Below are 16,620 nucleotides of genomic sequence, written 5' to 3'. Positions count from 1 at the left end.
CTATTAATTATTTCTGCAGCTTTCACAGAGTCACAAAAAGTAAGAAAACAGTCCCTGCTTGAAAGAGCTTACAATCTAAACAGGATGACATGGATACAGTTAAGGGGAACGGTTAATCAGGTTGCAGGGCAGAGCAGTAGGGTTAAGGATTGAAAGCGATATCAAAAAGGTGGGTTATACTGAGAAGATAACCACAGCATTTCTTAGACTCCTGTAACTACCTTCTGATTTGCGGCACAGTACAGAGGCTCCAAGCACACACCATGAACACACAAAAGCATCAGGGGCCGTCAAGGGATCCTCAAGAGTCTTTTATTAATAACCCAGCATGGGCTGTGTTTCAGCACTAGGTGCCTGCATCAGGGGTCTGGGAGAATAGCAGTAATCCAAACTTGTGCAGCCTCATCCAAATGGAACTGCACATAAAGTGAAAACAGCCTTGCAGCAAATCTTTCCAGAGTTACTCCAGCACTGCAAAGCTATTTTCACATTATGTGCAGTTCCATTTGGATGAGGCTGCACAAGTTTGGATTATGGTTATTCTCCCAAACCCCTGCTACAGGTGCATTGAAACACGGCCCATGTCAAGATTATTAATAAGACTCTTGATCCCTTGTTTGATGGTCCCTGGGTTTTTCTTTATGTGTTAGTGGTTTGTTCTTGGGCCCTCTACTGTGCTACAAATCAGAAAGTAAACAGGGGTCTGAGAAATGCTGTGGTTATCTTCTCATAGAATAGCTTCAGTCTTAGTGGAAAAAAAAGCTGCTTCATTCTGTATCAGCTTACCAGTTGGATGTTTTTAAGGTTCAGGAAACATACAATAAGATTTTGCTTCCACTCGGTTTCCATGCCAAAGAATTAAATGACTCCTTTCTATCAGTCTTCATATGATGTATATTTTTTTTTCCTTCTTCCTTCCTTACAAAGGGGCTGGGAGAAGAAAAATGGGTTTTAAGTTGCTGTAAAACTGATCTGTTGCTCCCTTCTAGTGTAAATTGTAAAAAGAGTGCAGATTGAAATTTTGTCTTGTTTCTCAGGAATCTCTGTGATGGCATCCACCCCAGAGAGAGCCAGCGATTACATGTTCCCTCTTCTGAGCTTTGCAGCAGCTAATGTTCCAGCAGACAAGCACAAGGAAACTCCTCTGTACATCCTTTGCACAGCAGGCATGAGAGTACTCCCTGAGAGGTGAGCACCAATGTCATTACAGTGCGGGCTGTATGGCTGGATTTTGATGTGTTCTGATGGGGATGAACTTGTGAAAGACTGACAGGTGAAGGGGAAATGCCTTGAAACAGTCTTTTTTGGCGAAACATGAATTCATGTCAGCAGAACTAACTCTCCTGATGCGATCCCAGATAAGTGTTAATATTTCTTCACTCATAAAACTTTACTTGACTAAAACTCAAATGTTGATTTACTAAAGTGTTTTCATGAAGATTAAGATTATGAAAGAATAAGAAAATCTTGGATTAATGATGAGCTATGGTGAATTTATGTTCTCAGTGTAACCTCTGATGGTCCATAAAAAAATTTATACTTGTGGTTGTTGGATATAAATCATTTTTATGTTAGTGGTGTATCTATGTAGTTTTATCCACAAGGACTTTTTGAGTAAGTGCACTATTACCTAGTGGGGATAGGAGAGGCTATTATGTATGCCATTATATTCAAGCTATCTGGAGCTTAACAGACTGGTATTCCTTGTTATGTCTATAAGAGCAGCCCCATCTCCTCACACAAACAGTGCTATGTAGTGTGGTCTCTCTGTACATGTTTATACATAGTATACGACCTTGTATTGGAGAAGGGCTGCTCTTAGTTTGACCTTTTATGAGACTCTCTTAAACTTGCATTGGTTTTGTGGCCAAGGGAAACACCTTTACTATTTTGCTGATTAAATGTGTATCGGCCCACTTGAGCAGTTCCCCTGTTCCATTCATGAAATTAGGAATCATGATCACGTGGACTGGTGGATGTGTGTGTCTGGGCCTCTTTTCTGACTCCTTTTGTAAACAACTCTATATGAGTGAGAGAATGATTGGTAGGAGAGGGTGGGGGTGTTCAGAGCTGCTGATAAGTTGACAGCATGTTCTTCACTTATTGACTGGATGAAACCCTAAGTTAATGATACAATGTATATAATAGGTTTTGATTTGCTTCTTAGGGACTTTGTCTTAAGTTATGAATTATGCTTGTGAAAAGAGAAAATGCACCTATATATTTTCTTGGGTATTATGTGTCTCATAAGAAATGGCACATACTTATTTCCTCTCTCTCCTCCTGCAGGCAACAAGCAGAAATTATAGAAGATCTGTTGAAGAATGTGCCCTTGAAATTTGGTTTCCTTTTCTCAAAGTCACATGTTGAGGTGATCTCAGGGAAACAAGAAGGTACTGGATTAAAGAGTGCACGTGTATTGGTAGTGAGGAACATATGGGCTAGTTACGAACTAGTAGTTGCCTACAAAACATCTTGTTGTGGTCTCATCATTTGCCACTCAACCCAAATATTCCCCCACCACACTCTATTCATTCTCTCCTCTTCTATCCTTTTGCTTGATTCTTGAACTTCCCAGCCCCTGTAGCACACTTTCCTCCATGGCTCTTCCTTTTAGCTGGGTTCTTCAGAGCACTGGGCTAGAGATCCTATGACATCAGTCTTTGGCTTCTCTCTTCAACTAGAGCAGTGGAATAGAGCCCATTTGCCCTCTAGATTTGCTGGGGCCATGTGCATGCACAGGAGAAAGACGCTTGGGAGGAGGGCAGTATGAATGCACTCACCATCTAGCAGTTAGACAACCTGCACCTCCATTTACTGTTAGTTTGAATGAATTATGCCTCTGGGATGGTCTGGTTTGAGTGGAAATACGTTTTATTGTGTCTCTCACTTAACCTATTATAAAACCATTTCCTAATTATGATGATGTAATGCCATAAAATTTTGGACCTATGGAAGTTAAACATCTGCACTAGGGAAAAATATTTATAGTAAACTGGGGATTGGTAGATGCTGGATAACTGTAGTTTCTGGTTGCTTGAGAGTTACTATTAAATAGATTTGTCTTCCTTTCCACCTCATCCCCCTACCCCCACTTGGGGGTCCAGCATTTGTTCCTCCTTTCTGGTCTAAGTTACTTTCTCTCCCCCTCCACTTATGGTCTAGCATCCATCTATCTCCCCTTCCCTTCTAGACCCTCCCCCTCCCACTTTGATGCACCTTCCTCCCTCTGTGTTCGGTCTGGCCTCCTGGACCCCTCTCACCCAAAGCAATCCTGACTCGCAAACCCCCTCCCTCACTTAACCGAAGCAGCAGCTGGTCAGCAGAGGTAGCTCTATAAACAGGCTGCTTGCAGCCAGCCCCGGCAGGGCCTTTCCTCTGCTGCATCAGAAGTGATGCGGCAGAGGAAAGCCCTGCCAGGGCTGGCTGCTAACAGCCTGTTTATAGTGCTGCCTCTGTTAACTGACTGCTGCTTTGGGAAGGGGAGGGAGAGGCGGAGGGTGCCAATGCTGCTTTGGGGCTGGAGGGAGGGAGGAAGGGGGGTTGATAGGTCAGGACTACCACTGCTGCTTAGTGTAAGGGAGAGAGGTTTGCAGGTCAGGACCACTGCTGCTTCAGGGGCTATATGGAGGTGGGGGTGTCTTGTCAAGACCATTGCTGCTTTGGGTGCTGGAGGGAGGAAATTTTTTTTTTTTTTTTTTTTCTCTCGGTTGCTTGAGTCCTGGATAATCAGGATTCTACTGTATTTCTGAAATATAGGGATAAAGCAGTTTGTAATGGACTATTTGTTTTTAAAGTTGTGGTTAAAAAGTACTGATTGGTGTAAAGTTTGATGAAGGTTTGTACACAATTGTTTTCATTACATGGACCTCGTATGAATAGTTGTTAAGGTGTATATGTGTTGTTGCTTTGAGAATTTCATAGTCTTACTTACATATTAAATATACATAATAAGTGTGTACTTAATAGACACAATGGGAGAAAGCCCATTTCCAGTGCAATGGGTGTAGAGGTCCTGAACAGTTGGTTAGTTGCCTGTAAACCGTGTATTTTTGCAGAAGGTATCAATCATTTTCTTTGGCTCTGTCTCCTTCCTCAGTGGGCTGTGCTGTAATCCCTCAGTTTTCCCTTCTACAAGCATGTTTAGAAGGTACCTGATCTGCTCTGCTCTGACTTTTGTTTTTTTTGGGGGGGGGGTTTGTTACTGGAATTTGAAGCTTTTGGTGCTGCAGAGGTTCCCAATGTTCCTGGGACGGCTCTGACTGAGAAGAGACAGGCTTTTGGAGAAGAAATCTGTTGCTAGTAGGCTTCACTCATCTCAGGATACCTGCCTAGCCAGCCTGCTCTAACTGTTAAGAGTGATTCTTGCTTAATAAAAGTAAGATATAAACAGGAAATACCCCCTGTCCCAGCCTGCATCGCAGATTCAAGCAATGTCTTTCCCAAACTAAGGGCTAGATTCACTAAACCTTTTACTGGTTTTGTGATCAATCCCTGACCCGATTCACTAAACAGCTTCCCGATCAGTCTCCTATCCGATCCGATCCGATCCACCCATGCAAATGAGGGGAAATGGCATGCAAAAGTAGGAAGCGATTGATTCACTAAGCAGAAGAAGAAACACCGATTGGGTTTGCTGATCTGAAAAGAAGCGACTGCAGAGGACCAGTCACTTACTATCCTTGCTGACTTTCCTGGCCAGAAATATCAGTATCGAGGTTACAACCCCATATAAAACAACCATTAACATTAAAAATAAAACTGTAAAATAACTTTACATATGCATAAGAATTTATTTCTGCGTAAGAATTCATTCCTGTTTTATATATTCTGTAAAAAGCGCATTGCGAGCCTGTGGTTTTAACCCGCGGGTTTAAAGCATGTTCTGTTCGATAGATGTCCATAGTCTGGCTACACAAAAATCTAATTCACTGTGTCAGTCACAGATCAATCCTTTTTAAAAATGTCCAACTAGTAGGGCCAGCAAAAGTAAACTGCAGCCACCCCTCACCCTTTCTTTTGAGCTTGCTTGTGCTTTGCGGGCAGCGCATTCGACGCCAGCCAGTGATGTGCGGGAATAAACCACACCCACTAACAATGTAATGCGAAACGCATGCATAAATAGCATCAATAACCAACAAGGATACTCTGCGCATGCGTTTCGATCGCTCTTACAGCGATCCATGGGATTGCTATATGGCGTGCGTCAGATCAGATCATTTGCATGCATCATTTGCATGCATCATTTGCATCATTTGTTGTGAATCGGTCGCTTGGCAAAAATCAGCCAAGAATCGCCCAACAACAATCAAGTCGGCAAGTTTAGTGAATCGGGCCTAAGATCCCAAAAGGCTCTTTTATATAAAAAGGTGTGAAGCTGATCATAAAAAAAGGCATCCTTAGTTTTCAACCCATATTCTTCCTGCAAAAATTCAAAAGGTATAATCTGAGACTTGGCCCATAATTGCCCTAAAGTTCGTAAGCCCAAAGTAACCCATTTCCATCTAAAGGGTTCCTCACTCCCTGGAGAAAAGCCTAAGGCCAAACTAATGGGTGTATGAGAGAAATACTGTCATTCCGGAAACATTTGAATCTGCGCAGCATACCAACTCAGTATGGCTGCCTAAAAAGGGATTAGAATGATTCCAATGGGTGCTAAGCAAAGCTATGGGGGCCCATGGGAGTCTCCAAAGTGACATATCTGGAAGAAATTTCTATGCTATGTGTAACCAAAGGCAATCTATGTAGGTAATCCGGAGCACTATTTCTTGTAGTAGTGTGGCTTTGTATTAGAGATAGAAATTAGGGATCCCCATGCCCCATCTTTTTTAGTCTGTTAAAGAATTTGATATCTCATTCAAGGTATATGCAAAAAAACGTATGGGTAAGAAGGCGGAAGAATTGTTTAGGTATCAAGATCAGAAGGGCTATAAACAAATAAGATGATGATATTGCCTAAATTATTTTAAGTGCAAAAATACGCCCATTCCAACTCGGGATCAAGCCCTCCCATCTATCCCAGTTAGCAAATATCCAATGAAGTCCAGGAAAGTTTGCTGTATTGAATGGAATGCCTGGCCCAGGAAAAGGGAAAGCAAGTTTGTAATTCAAAATATATGATTTTGACATATTTACCTTAAATCTTGAAACTTTTCCAGAGCTCTCTAAAACATCTATCACTACAGATAAAGAAGTTCCGGGTTTTGTAGCAGTAATAAAATGTCATCTGCATACAATAGAATTTTATGTTGTGTCCACAGTGTTATGCCCTGGATCCCAGAGTGACCTCAAATGACTGGCCAAGGGTTCCATTGAAATAGCAAAAAGCAAGGGAGACGGAGCACAGCCTTGTCGCTTCCCTCAACCTAAAGATATAGGAGGCAGAAGGAGTCCATTATCCTTCAGAGAAGACAAAGGTGAATCATATAACAAGCGCATCCACAATAGGAAATGGTCCCAAAACTGTGTCTTCTCAAAAACTTTGAATAGGTAGGACGAGCTCACCCGATCAAAGGCTTTTTTTCACATCTAAAGATAAAAACAAGTGTGGGCACCCCTTCTTTCTTCACATGCCAGAGCAAGTGAAGAGCGGATTTAATATGATCAAATATTTGTTGTTGACAAATAGTCAGCTTGATCTTTATGAATTAATCAAGGGAGAACCAGCTGCATCCGGGTGGCCAAAATCTTAGTAAAGATTTTATAATCTGTATTGAACATCGAAATGGGGTAATAAGCTCCACAATTTCCCGGGTCCTTCCCAGTCTTATGGATAAGAGTAACCGCTGCCAGTCTCCAAGTCTCAGGTAGCAGATTACTGTCACCCAAGGTGTTAAAAACTCGAACAAGGATTGGAGCCAATAAATATTGGAACATTTTATAAAAAGTATTAGAAAATCCACCCAGACCAGGGATGTACCCTGAGAAAGGGACTGAATAACTGTAAGCAACTCTTCCAAACTAGAGAATGACATGGATCTGTTACACCTTCAAGGGGATGAATGTCTTTGGCTCCAGGTATATCCAGACTTCCTCACACAGGGGCTAATTAATCTAGAAGATCCAGGTCACTTCGGTCTAATGGTATAGCTCTTGAGCACATGGCACTAGCCATAAAAGGATATTCAGAAGTGGTCATTACCACCCTACTGAAGGCCAAGAAACCAGCCACTGTTTCATCATTGATTTTCAGCATTTCTCCGAGGACGTACTTTTAGAGTAGTCACTGAGGGATCAATATCTCAATTTAGAGTGTTAGATTGTAGGGTACCGCAAGGATCAGCCCTATCACCAGTTTTATTTAATATTTTCCTGAGCCCTTTGGCAAGACGAATCCAGGAATTAGGGATTAGTACTACTACTGCTATGTTAGATCTAGATCCTCTTTTGGCTAGCTTAAATAGAATAGAAGAATGGTTTTAAATATGTATAGAAACATAGAAACATAGAAACATAAAAATAGACGGCAGATAAGGGCCCACGGCCCATCCAGTCTGCCCACCTTAATGTCCCTCCCCTACCTTTGCCCTGTGAATAGATCCCATGTGCCGATCCCATTTTGCCTTAAAATCAGGCACGCTGCTGGCCTCAATCACCTGTAGTGGAAGACTATTCCAGTGATCAACCACTCTTTCAGTGAAAAAGAATTTCCTGGTGTCACCTCGTAGTTTCCCGCCCCTGATTTTCCATGGATGCCTTCTTGTTGTCGTGGGACCCTTGAAAAAGAAGATATCTTCCTCCGCCTCGATGCGGCCCGTAAGATACTTGAACGTCTCGATCATGTCTCCCCTCTCTCTGCGCTCCTCGAGCGAGTATAGCTGTAATTTGTCAAGCCGTTTTTCATATGGTAGATCCTTGAGTCCCGAGACCATCCGGGTGGCCATTCTTTGCACCGACTCCAGTCTCAGCACATCCTTGCGATAATGCGGCCTCCAGAATTGCACACAGTATTCCAGGTGGAGCCTCACCATGGATCTATACAATGGCATAATGACTTCCGCCTTACGACTGACGAAACCCCTTCGTATGCAGCCCATGATTTGTCTTGCCTTGGACGAAGCCTGCTCCACTTGATTGGCAGACTTCATGTCCTCACTGACGATTACCCCCAAGTCTCGTTCTGCTACCGTTTTTGCTAGGATCTCGCCATTAAGGGTATAAGACTTGCATGGATTCTGGCTGCCCAGGTGCATAACTTTGCATTTTTTGGCATTGAAGTTGAGTTGCCATGTCTTAGACCATCGCTCCAGTAGGAATAGGTCGTGCATCATGTTGTCGGGCACTGAATCTTCGTCTGTTGTGCATTTGCCCACTACATTACTCAGTTTGGCGTCATCGGCGAATAATGTTATTTTACCTCGAAGCCCTTCTGCCAAGTCTCTTATAAAGATGTTGAATAGGATTGGGCCCAAGACTGAGCCCTGTGGTACTCCACTAATCACCTCCGTCATTTCGGACTATAGCATGTTGTATCTCTGGAGATAAAGCAACTCCTCAACTAGATTTTTCATTAAATAATTGCAGTATAAGAGTAGTAGATAGTTTCAAATATTTGGGGGGTTATAATCGATTTGTCATTTACATTTTCAGGAACAGGTATCGAGTGTGGTTGCTAAAGGTTTTGGGGCACTAAGACAACTTAGAGCCATTCAAGATTATTTGGATGAGAAATCATTGCATACATTAATTCATGCCTTTGTATTGTCATGGTAATTTAGTATATGCAGGCATTGGGTTGGGACAATTGAAGCGTTTGCAAACAGTGCAGAATACTGCAATTAGATTACTAGGCCAGGTGTTTATTTGTGATCATATAACACCTTTGTATTTAAAATTTCATTGGTTACCAATGGAATTTAGGATCAAATTTAAGATCTTAATGTTAGCACATAGAGCATTATTCCAGTTACAGCCTTCATATCTTTCTAATTTGGTGCTATTCTACGCCCCAAGGCATTTATTACGATCTCTAAATGACAATAAGGTAGTCATTCCTCATATTTCGAAGGCACATCTTGCATCAACTAGAGATTGTGCATTTTTTTATTTAGTTCCACGGTTATGGAATAATCTGCCCATAGACTTGAGAAAAGAAGAATCTTATATAAATTTTAAAAGACATATAAAAGCACATTTTTTCCAATTGGCTTTCTCAACTTAGAACAAATTTGGACTGTGATCTGTGTTTTATTGTTTTACTATTAGAATTGTTACTGTTGAGATATTTGCTATGATATTTTATTTTAAAAAAAAAATTAACTTTTGTTCTTAATCTTTCCTTTTCTATTTTTAATGGAGTTCTTTTCTTGATGCATATGAATTGTGTATTGTAAACTGCTTAGATCCTTTTAGGCTGTTATGCAGTATATAAAGTTTTTAATAAACATAAACATATGCCAAGGCATGGGAGCCCTACAGTGCCCCAGTATCGTTGGTACTGGCCTTCCTTCAGGAGGGCCTGGATAATGGATTAGCAGTGGTGTCCCTTAAGGTACAGATGGCAGGCCTGGCTTGCTTTTAGAGGCCAAGAGAAGTGAGTCTTCCTGGCTGCTCACCCAGACATTAGATTCTTCAAAGGAGTTCTGAGACTCAGGCCACCGATCCGAGATCCTTTCCCTTCCTAGAATCTCAACATTGTGTTAGTGGGTCTTCAGAGGGTCCCATATGAGCCTTCAGAGGAAGCTTTTCCTCATGGTTCTTATCATCAAAGTGGTATTCCTAGTTGCAATTACCTCGGCCAGAAGAGTCTCAGAACTGCAAACTTTGTCATGCACAGAACCATTTCTGAGGATCACGGAAACAGGAGTGACCTTTTGTACAGTACTTTCCTTTTTGCCAAAGGTTGTTTCAGTATCTCACATCAAACAGGAAGTCAGGCTACCAGCTTTTTAGCCTACAGGTTTTAAGAGAAGACAAGGCTTTAAAGCTGCTAGATGTTTGCAGAGTTCTTTTGCATTACCTGGAAGTGATTGAGTTTTTCGTCTATCAGACCATCTCTGTCCTAACCAGAGTCAACCTAAGGCAGAATCAACCTAAGGCCTCCATTTCCCGGTAGATTTGGACAGTGATCTCCTCCGCCTACATTGTCTGTCTGCGGCAAACAACTGCTGATGTTGTAGAAAGCACTTTCAACCAGAGGAGTAGCCTCCTCCTGGGCAGAATTGAGGGCAATACCTCTGGAGGAAATATGTAGATCTGCGACATGGTTTTCCCTATACACTTTCACTAAATTCTATAGGGTGGATCTGGCAGTGCACGAGTATTCTGCTTTTGGATTCTCAGTACTGAAAGCAGGCTTATCTCTCCTACCCAGGACTTTGGAGACTGCTTAGGTTTATCCCTAAGGTTCAGTATACTATTCCTATTGCACTGGACAAAGAGATTATGTTCTTACCTTGTTAATATCTTTTCCAGTAGATAGGAATGGTATGCTGAACCCCCCCTGCCCAATAATTTCTGATGCACCTGTTTCTGCCTTATGCTTCATGTTCCTCTTCATAGCTAAGACTTCCCTGCCAGTTGGAGTATGGGTTCAGAATCAGTTTGTAAATAGGATCTTAAGAGATTATTGAGCTCCACTAATATTCAAGCTGCTGTTTTACTGTTCAGTGATAATGTTTGTTCATTTGTATATTACAATTTCATTATTGACTGTTAGTGTTATATGAGCAGATCAGAACCTTGATTTCGAGGAGTTTCCCTGTGTCCCTTCTCCTGTCTTTTACTCTTGAGCTTGTGCATTCTTTGGAATGAACTGAAAGGGGCAGCAGACTCCAGGGAGAAGGAGAGTTCAAAAACTGTATGCTCATGAGAATGTACAAGGTGCCATAAGGTTCAGCACACCATTCCTATCTACTAGAAAATATATTATCAAGGTAATAACCTAATCTCTTGATAGTTGTTATTTGGGGAGTTTCCCCTTACCCCCTCCTTTCTATGTATTTTGGTTATCTAGCGTTATTTGATTGGTTTGGTACAAACTGAGAGATTACATCACAGCCCACTGAGGAAGGAGGCAGAGCTGAAGAAAATGATTGCCTTCTGCAAAAACACATGGTTTGAAGGTGAGTACCCAGCTGTTCAGGACCTCTACACCCAGCTACAGGAAAGAAGAGTTTCAAGGTAAGAACCTAATCTTTCTTTACTAAAATCCAGCCCTTATAGAGCAAATTGAAATGATATAGCAATGGGTGGGGTAGCCTCTGGAAAATGCTCAAGTTGTAAAGTTGGGGCTTATCATATTTTTTATGGTGAAAGAATGTGTCTTATTGGCTGAAGCTTTTATTTTGTAAAATGGTGGGATACACATCAGACTATTGTTGCAAGGTTCAGCTTTTCTTTTCTTTTCTTCAGGTGTCTATGCTTGGATCAGTATCAACTTTGTTTTGGGCCGATTTGACCACATTGAAGATGGTAAGTGAGGAATGTGGTTGTATGTGACTGTGGAGTTTCTGAGCCATGCTCTTCCTTTGCCATACTTTTTCTGATACATTTTTCCTCTCATTTCAGATGAAGATGCAGTAGTTGCTGTGACAGTAGGCAATCAGGAAGAACCCATTATTCGCAAACGGACAGTTGGAATAATAGATATGGGGGGTGGTTCCCTGCAGATTGCCTATGAGGTCCCCAGCTCTGTGACTTTCCTTTCTCCAGAAGAGGTGTGTTGCGGAAGTTAGCACAGTGGATTGAAATTTCCTTTTTGTTGGGGCTAAACAAGAAATGATTATGGCATGGGGAAAATAATAGAACTTGCATGTGTAATGAAGTCTGTACTTGCTGAAATACTTGCGGCATCTTGCTAACAGGATTTGTCACAGAGAAGCTGAGCATATTTACTAATCCTTTTTATTCATTTTCTTTCTCTTTCTGCTATGGCTGGTGAAGGAAGAGGCAGCCAAATCAATGCTTGCAGAGTTTAATTTGGGGTGTGACTTGCAGCATACAGACCATGTATACAGAGTTTATGTAACAACTTTCCTGGGCTTTGGCGGTAACTTTGCCCGACAGCGATATGAAGACATGATTTTTAACAAAACTCTCACCGACAGGTAATACTCCCAGTGATAATACTGGCATGAACATCGGTAACAGTTATGATTACATTAAGGTCTTGGTTGGCATTATAAGATCTTTAGCTAAGGAAAGACTTGAGGGTTACCACCAAATGCAGGAAAGATAAGAAATTTAGAGGGGCATTTTTGATATGACATCCAAATCCGATTTTAGCCTTTTTGCATTAAAGTCCAAAAATTCAGTACCAGAACCAAGAAACAGTCTATCTTTTTCATTTGAAAATCACCCTATTTTAGATGGTTTTGTACTTGGTGCGTCTTTCGTTAAGGGCCATTTTCAGATTTTAAAAGTCCAGGGGAAAAACAAGCCATTCTTGTACAATCCTAATTTATTCCGGTTATTTCTGGCTACCCGCCAGGACTTAGTAGAAAACCTCAAAATTTCAGAGACTTAAACCCCCTCCCCCTCATACCTAATGTGACCATTTATTTTTTTTTAATCTAAACGGGACATCTATTAGTTTTCAGTCCCGCCCCAAATTTCTTCCATTCATTTTTCATGTACACATAATATCTTATTAATTCATAATGGTAACCATAAAATTAAAAAAACCCACAAAGCACACTGTATGCAAAGAAAATGTTATCATTTATATTTGGGGGGTTTCAAAGATGTCAAAGCAGATGACTTTAAAATATGCAATGTCACCTCAGTAGCAACTATAGAAAAATAGACAAATATAGTGCAAAATATAGACAGCAGATATAAATTCTCAAAACTGACACATTTTAATCATTTAATTGAAAATAAAATCATTATTCTGACCTTTGTTGTCTGGTGATTTCATGAGTCTCTGGTTGCACTTCCTTCTGACTGTGCATTCAATATTTCTTTCTTTCTTTCTTTCTTTCTTTCTTTCTCATCAGTTCTTCTTGTACCTTTGTTACAGGTCTTCCTCTCTTTCCCTCCTCTGTTATGGTCTTGCATATCTCTACTCTTCCTCAGGGTCTCTCCCCTTCACCTTGCATAGTCCTGCATCTGCCTCCTGTCTTTCCCCTTTGGTCCAGGCCTTTCTCTCTCTAGTCTTTCTTCTGCTTACAACCCCCTTTCTCTGCCTCTTTTCTCTCCTTCCTCCCTCCTTCCAATGTCCCCCTCACTTCCTTCCAGCCTTTGTCCCACCCCCCTCCCCCGTAGCCAGCCAGCCTACCTCCCTCCCTCCAGCACCGAAGCCTGGCCTACCACTGATTCAACCCCCTTCCACGGACCGGCCCCCGCTGCTACTTCCTGCCTTCCGCCGCTGCAACTGAAGGAAAAGTCTGTTTCTGAAAGTTCCCTGCTTGTCAGTAAGCCCTCTGGACATCCTGCACATCAGATCGATTTGTCCCTCTCCCCTCTCATTTTATAGTGTATCTGCCTTTTGAATCTTATGGCACTATGATGTATTTGCCTCGTGTCTAGTATGTCTGTCCATTGTTTTTAACAATCCCTGTACATCTTCCCTATTTTATATTTTATACAATTTGTATAGAAACCGCTTAGGCTCCTTTAGCGATATATCAAATATAATAAAACGAAACTTAAAACTTGATGTGCTCTATTAGTCATTCATAGTTAAAAGGTATATGCCTGTTTCCCTTCCACCAGCTCCTGCGCTGGTCTCAGGGATCCCTGCTCCTCTGGACCAGGGTCTTTTCGCTTGTCTTCCTTCGGGGGTCCTGGCAGGTAAGATGGCTGTGTTTTCCGTTGCGCCGGATACCCTTTCCATACCTCTGCTTTCATCAGGAGGTACTACAGCGGTCGCAGAGGTGGCAAACTTGGCAGATTTCCAGGATCCAGATCAGTGGGAGTCCCAGATTTGGGGGAGGATCCCACAGTGCACCGATTTTTCAAGCACACACACCTTGTTGATTTGATCTTGGAATCTCTTCAGGAATTGAAGCTGCAGGCTGAGCAGCCGACCACTGCAGAATGTTCACTTATGAGTGACCAGAGGCCACCATCTGCCTCCTTTCCTGATCATCCTGACCTTGTATGGATTCTTTTGGACATCTGGGAGACTCCTGAGGGTCCCTTAAAATGTGCTTGTGCCATGGCATGGCTGTATCCCATGAAAGATTCCTTTAACAAGCACTTTTTCCCCAAGGGTGGATTCCTCGGTGGCGCAGGTCACCAAGCACACATTCAGGACAGATCTGTGGATTTTGTCCTTAAGCGTCTGTTTGATTCGGCTGCTGCTGGAGTTAAGGCGGCATCGGCCTCTTCTTTTGTGGCTCAGGCATTCCATTAGAAGCTGCGCCATGATCCTGACACTGTGGTGCTTCGTGATTTGGATTTTCTCATCTCCGGCTGATACCTTGTATAATGCACAAATAAATAAGGCATATAATAGAATATATTTTCTAAGGTTTTCTTATCAGATATCAAAAGACCACACACAACCGTAGGTATTTCCAGTTAACCCGTTTAGAGATATCAGCGGTGCAAACTGTGTGTAGATTTCATTCACAGATTCACTAGCACCAGAATCTTCATCGGTCTATTTTTTAATTTTTCATACTTTTAATTTAATTCAATTTTCACTGACTCTATATTATATCAGATACTCATCTCTTTTATGAAGCTTAGCAGGGGATCTTCATCCAACATAGGCTATGTTTCGCCCAGGGAGCTTTATCAAGGTATTTCCCCTGACAATAAAAAAGAGAATCAATAAATCTAACTCAACCATAACTGATCTTAAAATTTTTCCGGCTTCCCCACAGAAATATAACTTAAAATCTATAGGGGAGGATCCTAGATGGCTGCTTCAAGCTAGACGCGCTGAGCTGTTCGCGTCAGGTTTGTTATTCAAGTTAGAAATTTTTTTAGTGCTGAGCCCCGAGCGGGCCTTTGTGAATACTTACAATTATGCCCAAGAGAAGAGGCCAGAGCGCTGCTGCTGCCTCGCAGCGCCCTGAAGTCCCCCCTCTTGGCAACATAGAGCAACTCCTGAGGCGAATGTAGGAGGTCTCTCGGACATCGGATGGCGGCCTGCTGAGGACACAGGGAGGCGAACCTGTAGTTGTTCCTCCAGGGCACGATGTTACGCTGAGCCCCGATGCAAGGGCGCTGCCCCCACAACCTCAGGTCACCAGCTCTCCCAGGGGTGGGGAAACCCCAGAATCTGTGGTGTTCTCTCCCTTAGAGGCAAGTTTGGATCTGGGAGAAGGTTTGGAGGTAGGGGCTCATAGTCAAGGAGCCCTAATGGACATGCCTGGGGATAATCCAACTTTACAAGGGGGTGATAGCCAGAAGGCATGCCCTGAAGAATACCTACAGAATGGTGAGCACTCTACTATCTTACAAACTTCAATTTCTTTGGTTAAACCTGCAGTGGTAACCTTGAACTCCTTATGGGACCTTATTGCTGGTTTTGAAAAGTCTATTACCCCAAAATTTCAATACTTGGAAGGGAAAATTACAAAACATACTAAAGAACTGAATGATTTAAGAAAAGAATTTACTAATTCAAATGCATTTACACAGAAAATTGAAAAGGAAATCTTCATATCTAAACAACTTCAAGAGACTCTGATTAAAGATAATACCAACTTGAGAAGGAAAGTTGAAATGCTTGAGAACAATTTTCGTAGTAACAATTTAAGGTTAATTAATTTTCCTAAACTTGAGATGGTAAATCCTAGAGAAATGTTTAAGAAATATTTAGTGGAAATCTTAGAAGTATCAGAGGAAATGTTACCACAATTCTCACGTGTTTATTATTTACCTATGAAAGCTTCTCTAGAGCAGCAAAAAAATTTGGTTCAACAAACTTTAAATGTTTCAGAATTACTAGAGACTTCCGATAAGGACTTAGCATTATCAGCAACTTTGATTATAACTGTTGCGCTTCCATTAGATAAAACATGGTTGTTAAGACTTTACTTTAAAAATAGACAAAAAGTTTTTCTTGGTTGTAAAGTACAGATGTTTTCTGATCTTACAAGGGAGACACAGAAGCGTTGCCATGAATTTCTTCTTTTGAAACCTGGGGTTACATCTTTGGGGGCTACCTTTTATTTGAGACATCCATGTAAATGTATAGTGTGTTACCGCTCTGTTAAGTATGTATTCTTTGAAAAATCTCAATTGACAACTTTTGTTGCAATGCCTCGTCTGGATGGAGAAAAATCTTGAACCCTATATGATCTCTTTGTCAGTGCTATAGAACATAAGAACATAAGCAGTGCCTCCGCCGGGTCAGACCATAGGTCCATCCTGCCCGGCAGTCCGCTCCCGCGACGGCCCAAACAGGTCACGACCTGTCTGAATCACCAGAAGGGGCTCCCTTGCCACCTTGGTTTCTCATTGAAGTCCTATCTTCCCATCGTAGTCCTAACCCTCCGGTCTTGCACATGCACAACCTGTTGGGTTTCTATACTTATTACCTGGTTAGCTTTCTATACCTGTGTTACATCCCAGCACCTCTCTCAGTATCCCACGATCCCTTTATCCCTCAGGAATCCGTCCAATCCCTGTTTGAATCCCTGTACCGTACTCTGCCTGATCACTTCCTCCGGTTGCGCATTCCAAATGTCCACGACCCTTTGGGTGAAAAAAAACTTCCTT

The 16,620-nt window shown here is 41.9% G+C and overlaps 1 protein-coding gene across 4 annotated transcripts in view; it reads left to right on the top strand.

Moving 5' to 3' along the window:
- The window catches only part of ENTPD7 (ectonucleoside triphosphate diphosphohydrolase 7), a 62,018-nt gene that overhangs the window by 25,510 nt on the left and 19,888 nt on the right, over window positions 1-16,620 (top strand). For all 4 annotated transcript variants that reach the window (XM_033943824.1, XM_033943825.1, XM_033943826.1 and 1 more), the window contains 5 exons: window positions 1,038-1,188; window positions 2,290-2,393; window positions 11,353-11,412; window positions 11,509-11,657; window positions 11,884-12,047. In XM_033943824.1, coding sequence (XP_033799715.1) covers window positions 1,038-1,188; window positions 2,290-2,393; window positions 11,353-11,412; window positions 11,509-11,657; window positions 11,884-12,047 — 628 coding nt within the window. The remainder of the gene's footprint in view (window positions 1-1,037; window positions 1,189-2,289; window positions 2,394-11,352; window positions 11,413-11,508; window positions 11,658-11,883; window positions 12,048-16,620) is intronic.

The sequence above is a fragment of the Geotrypetes seraphini genome, chromosome 4 (assembly GCF_902459505.1).
Source record: "Geotrypetes seraphini chromosome 4, aGeoSer1.1, whole genome shotgun sequence".
Lineage (NCBI taxonomy): Eukaryota > Metazoa > Chordata > Amphibia > Gymnophiona > Dermophiidae > Geotrypetes > Geotrypetes seraphini.
The sequence above is the reverse complement of the archived record's forward strand: the minus strand, read 5'-3'. Positions and strand labels throughout refer to the sequence as shown.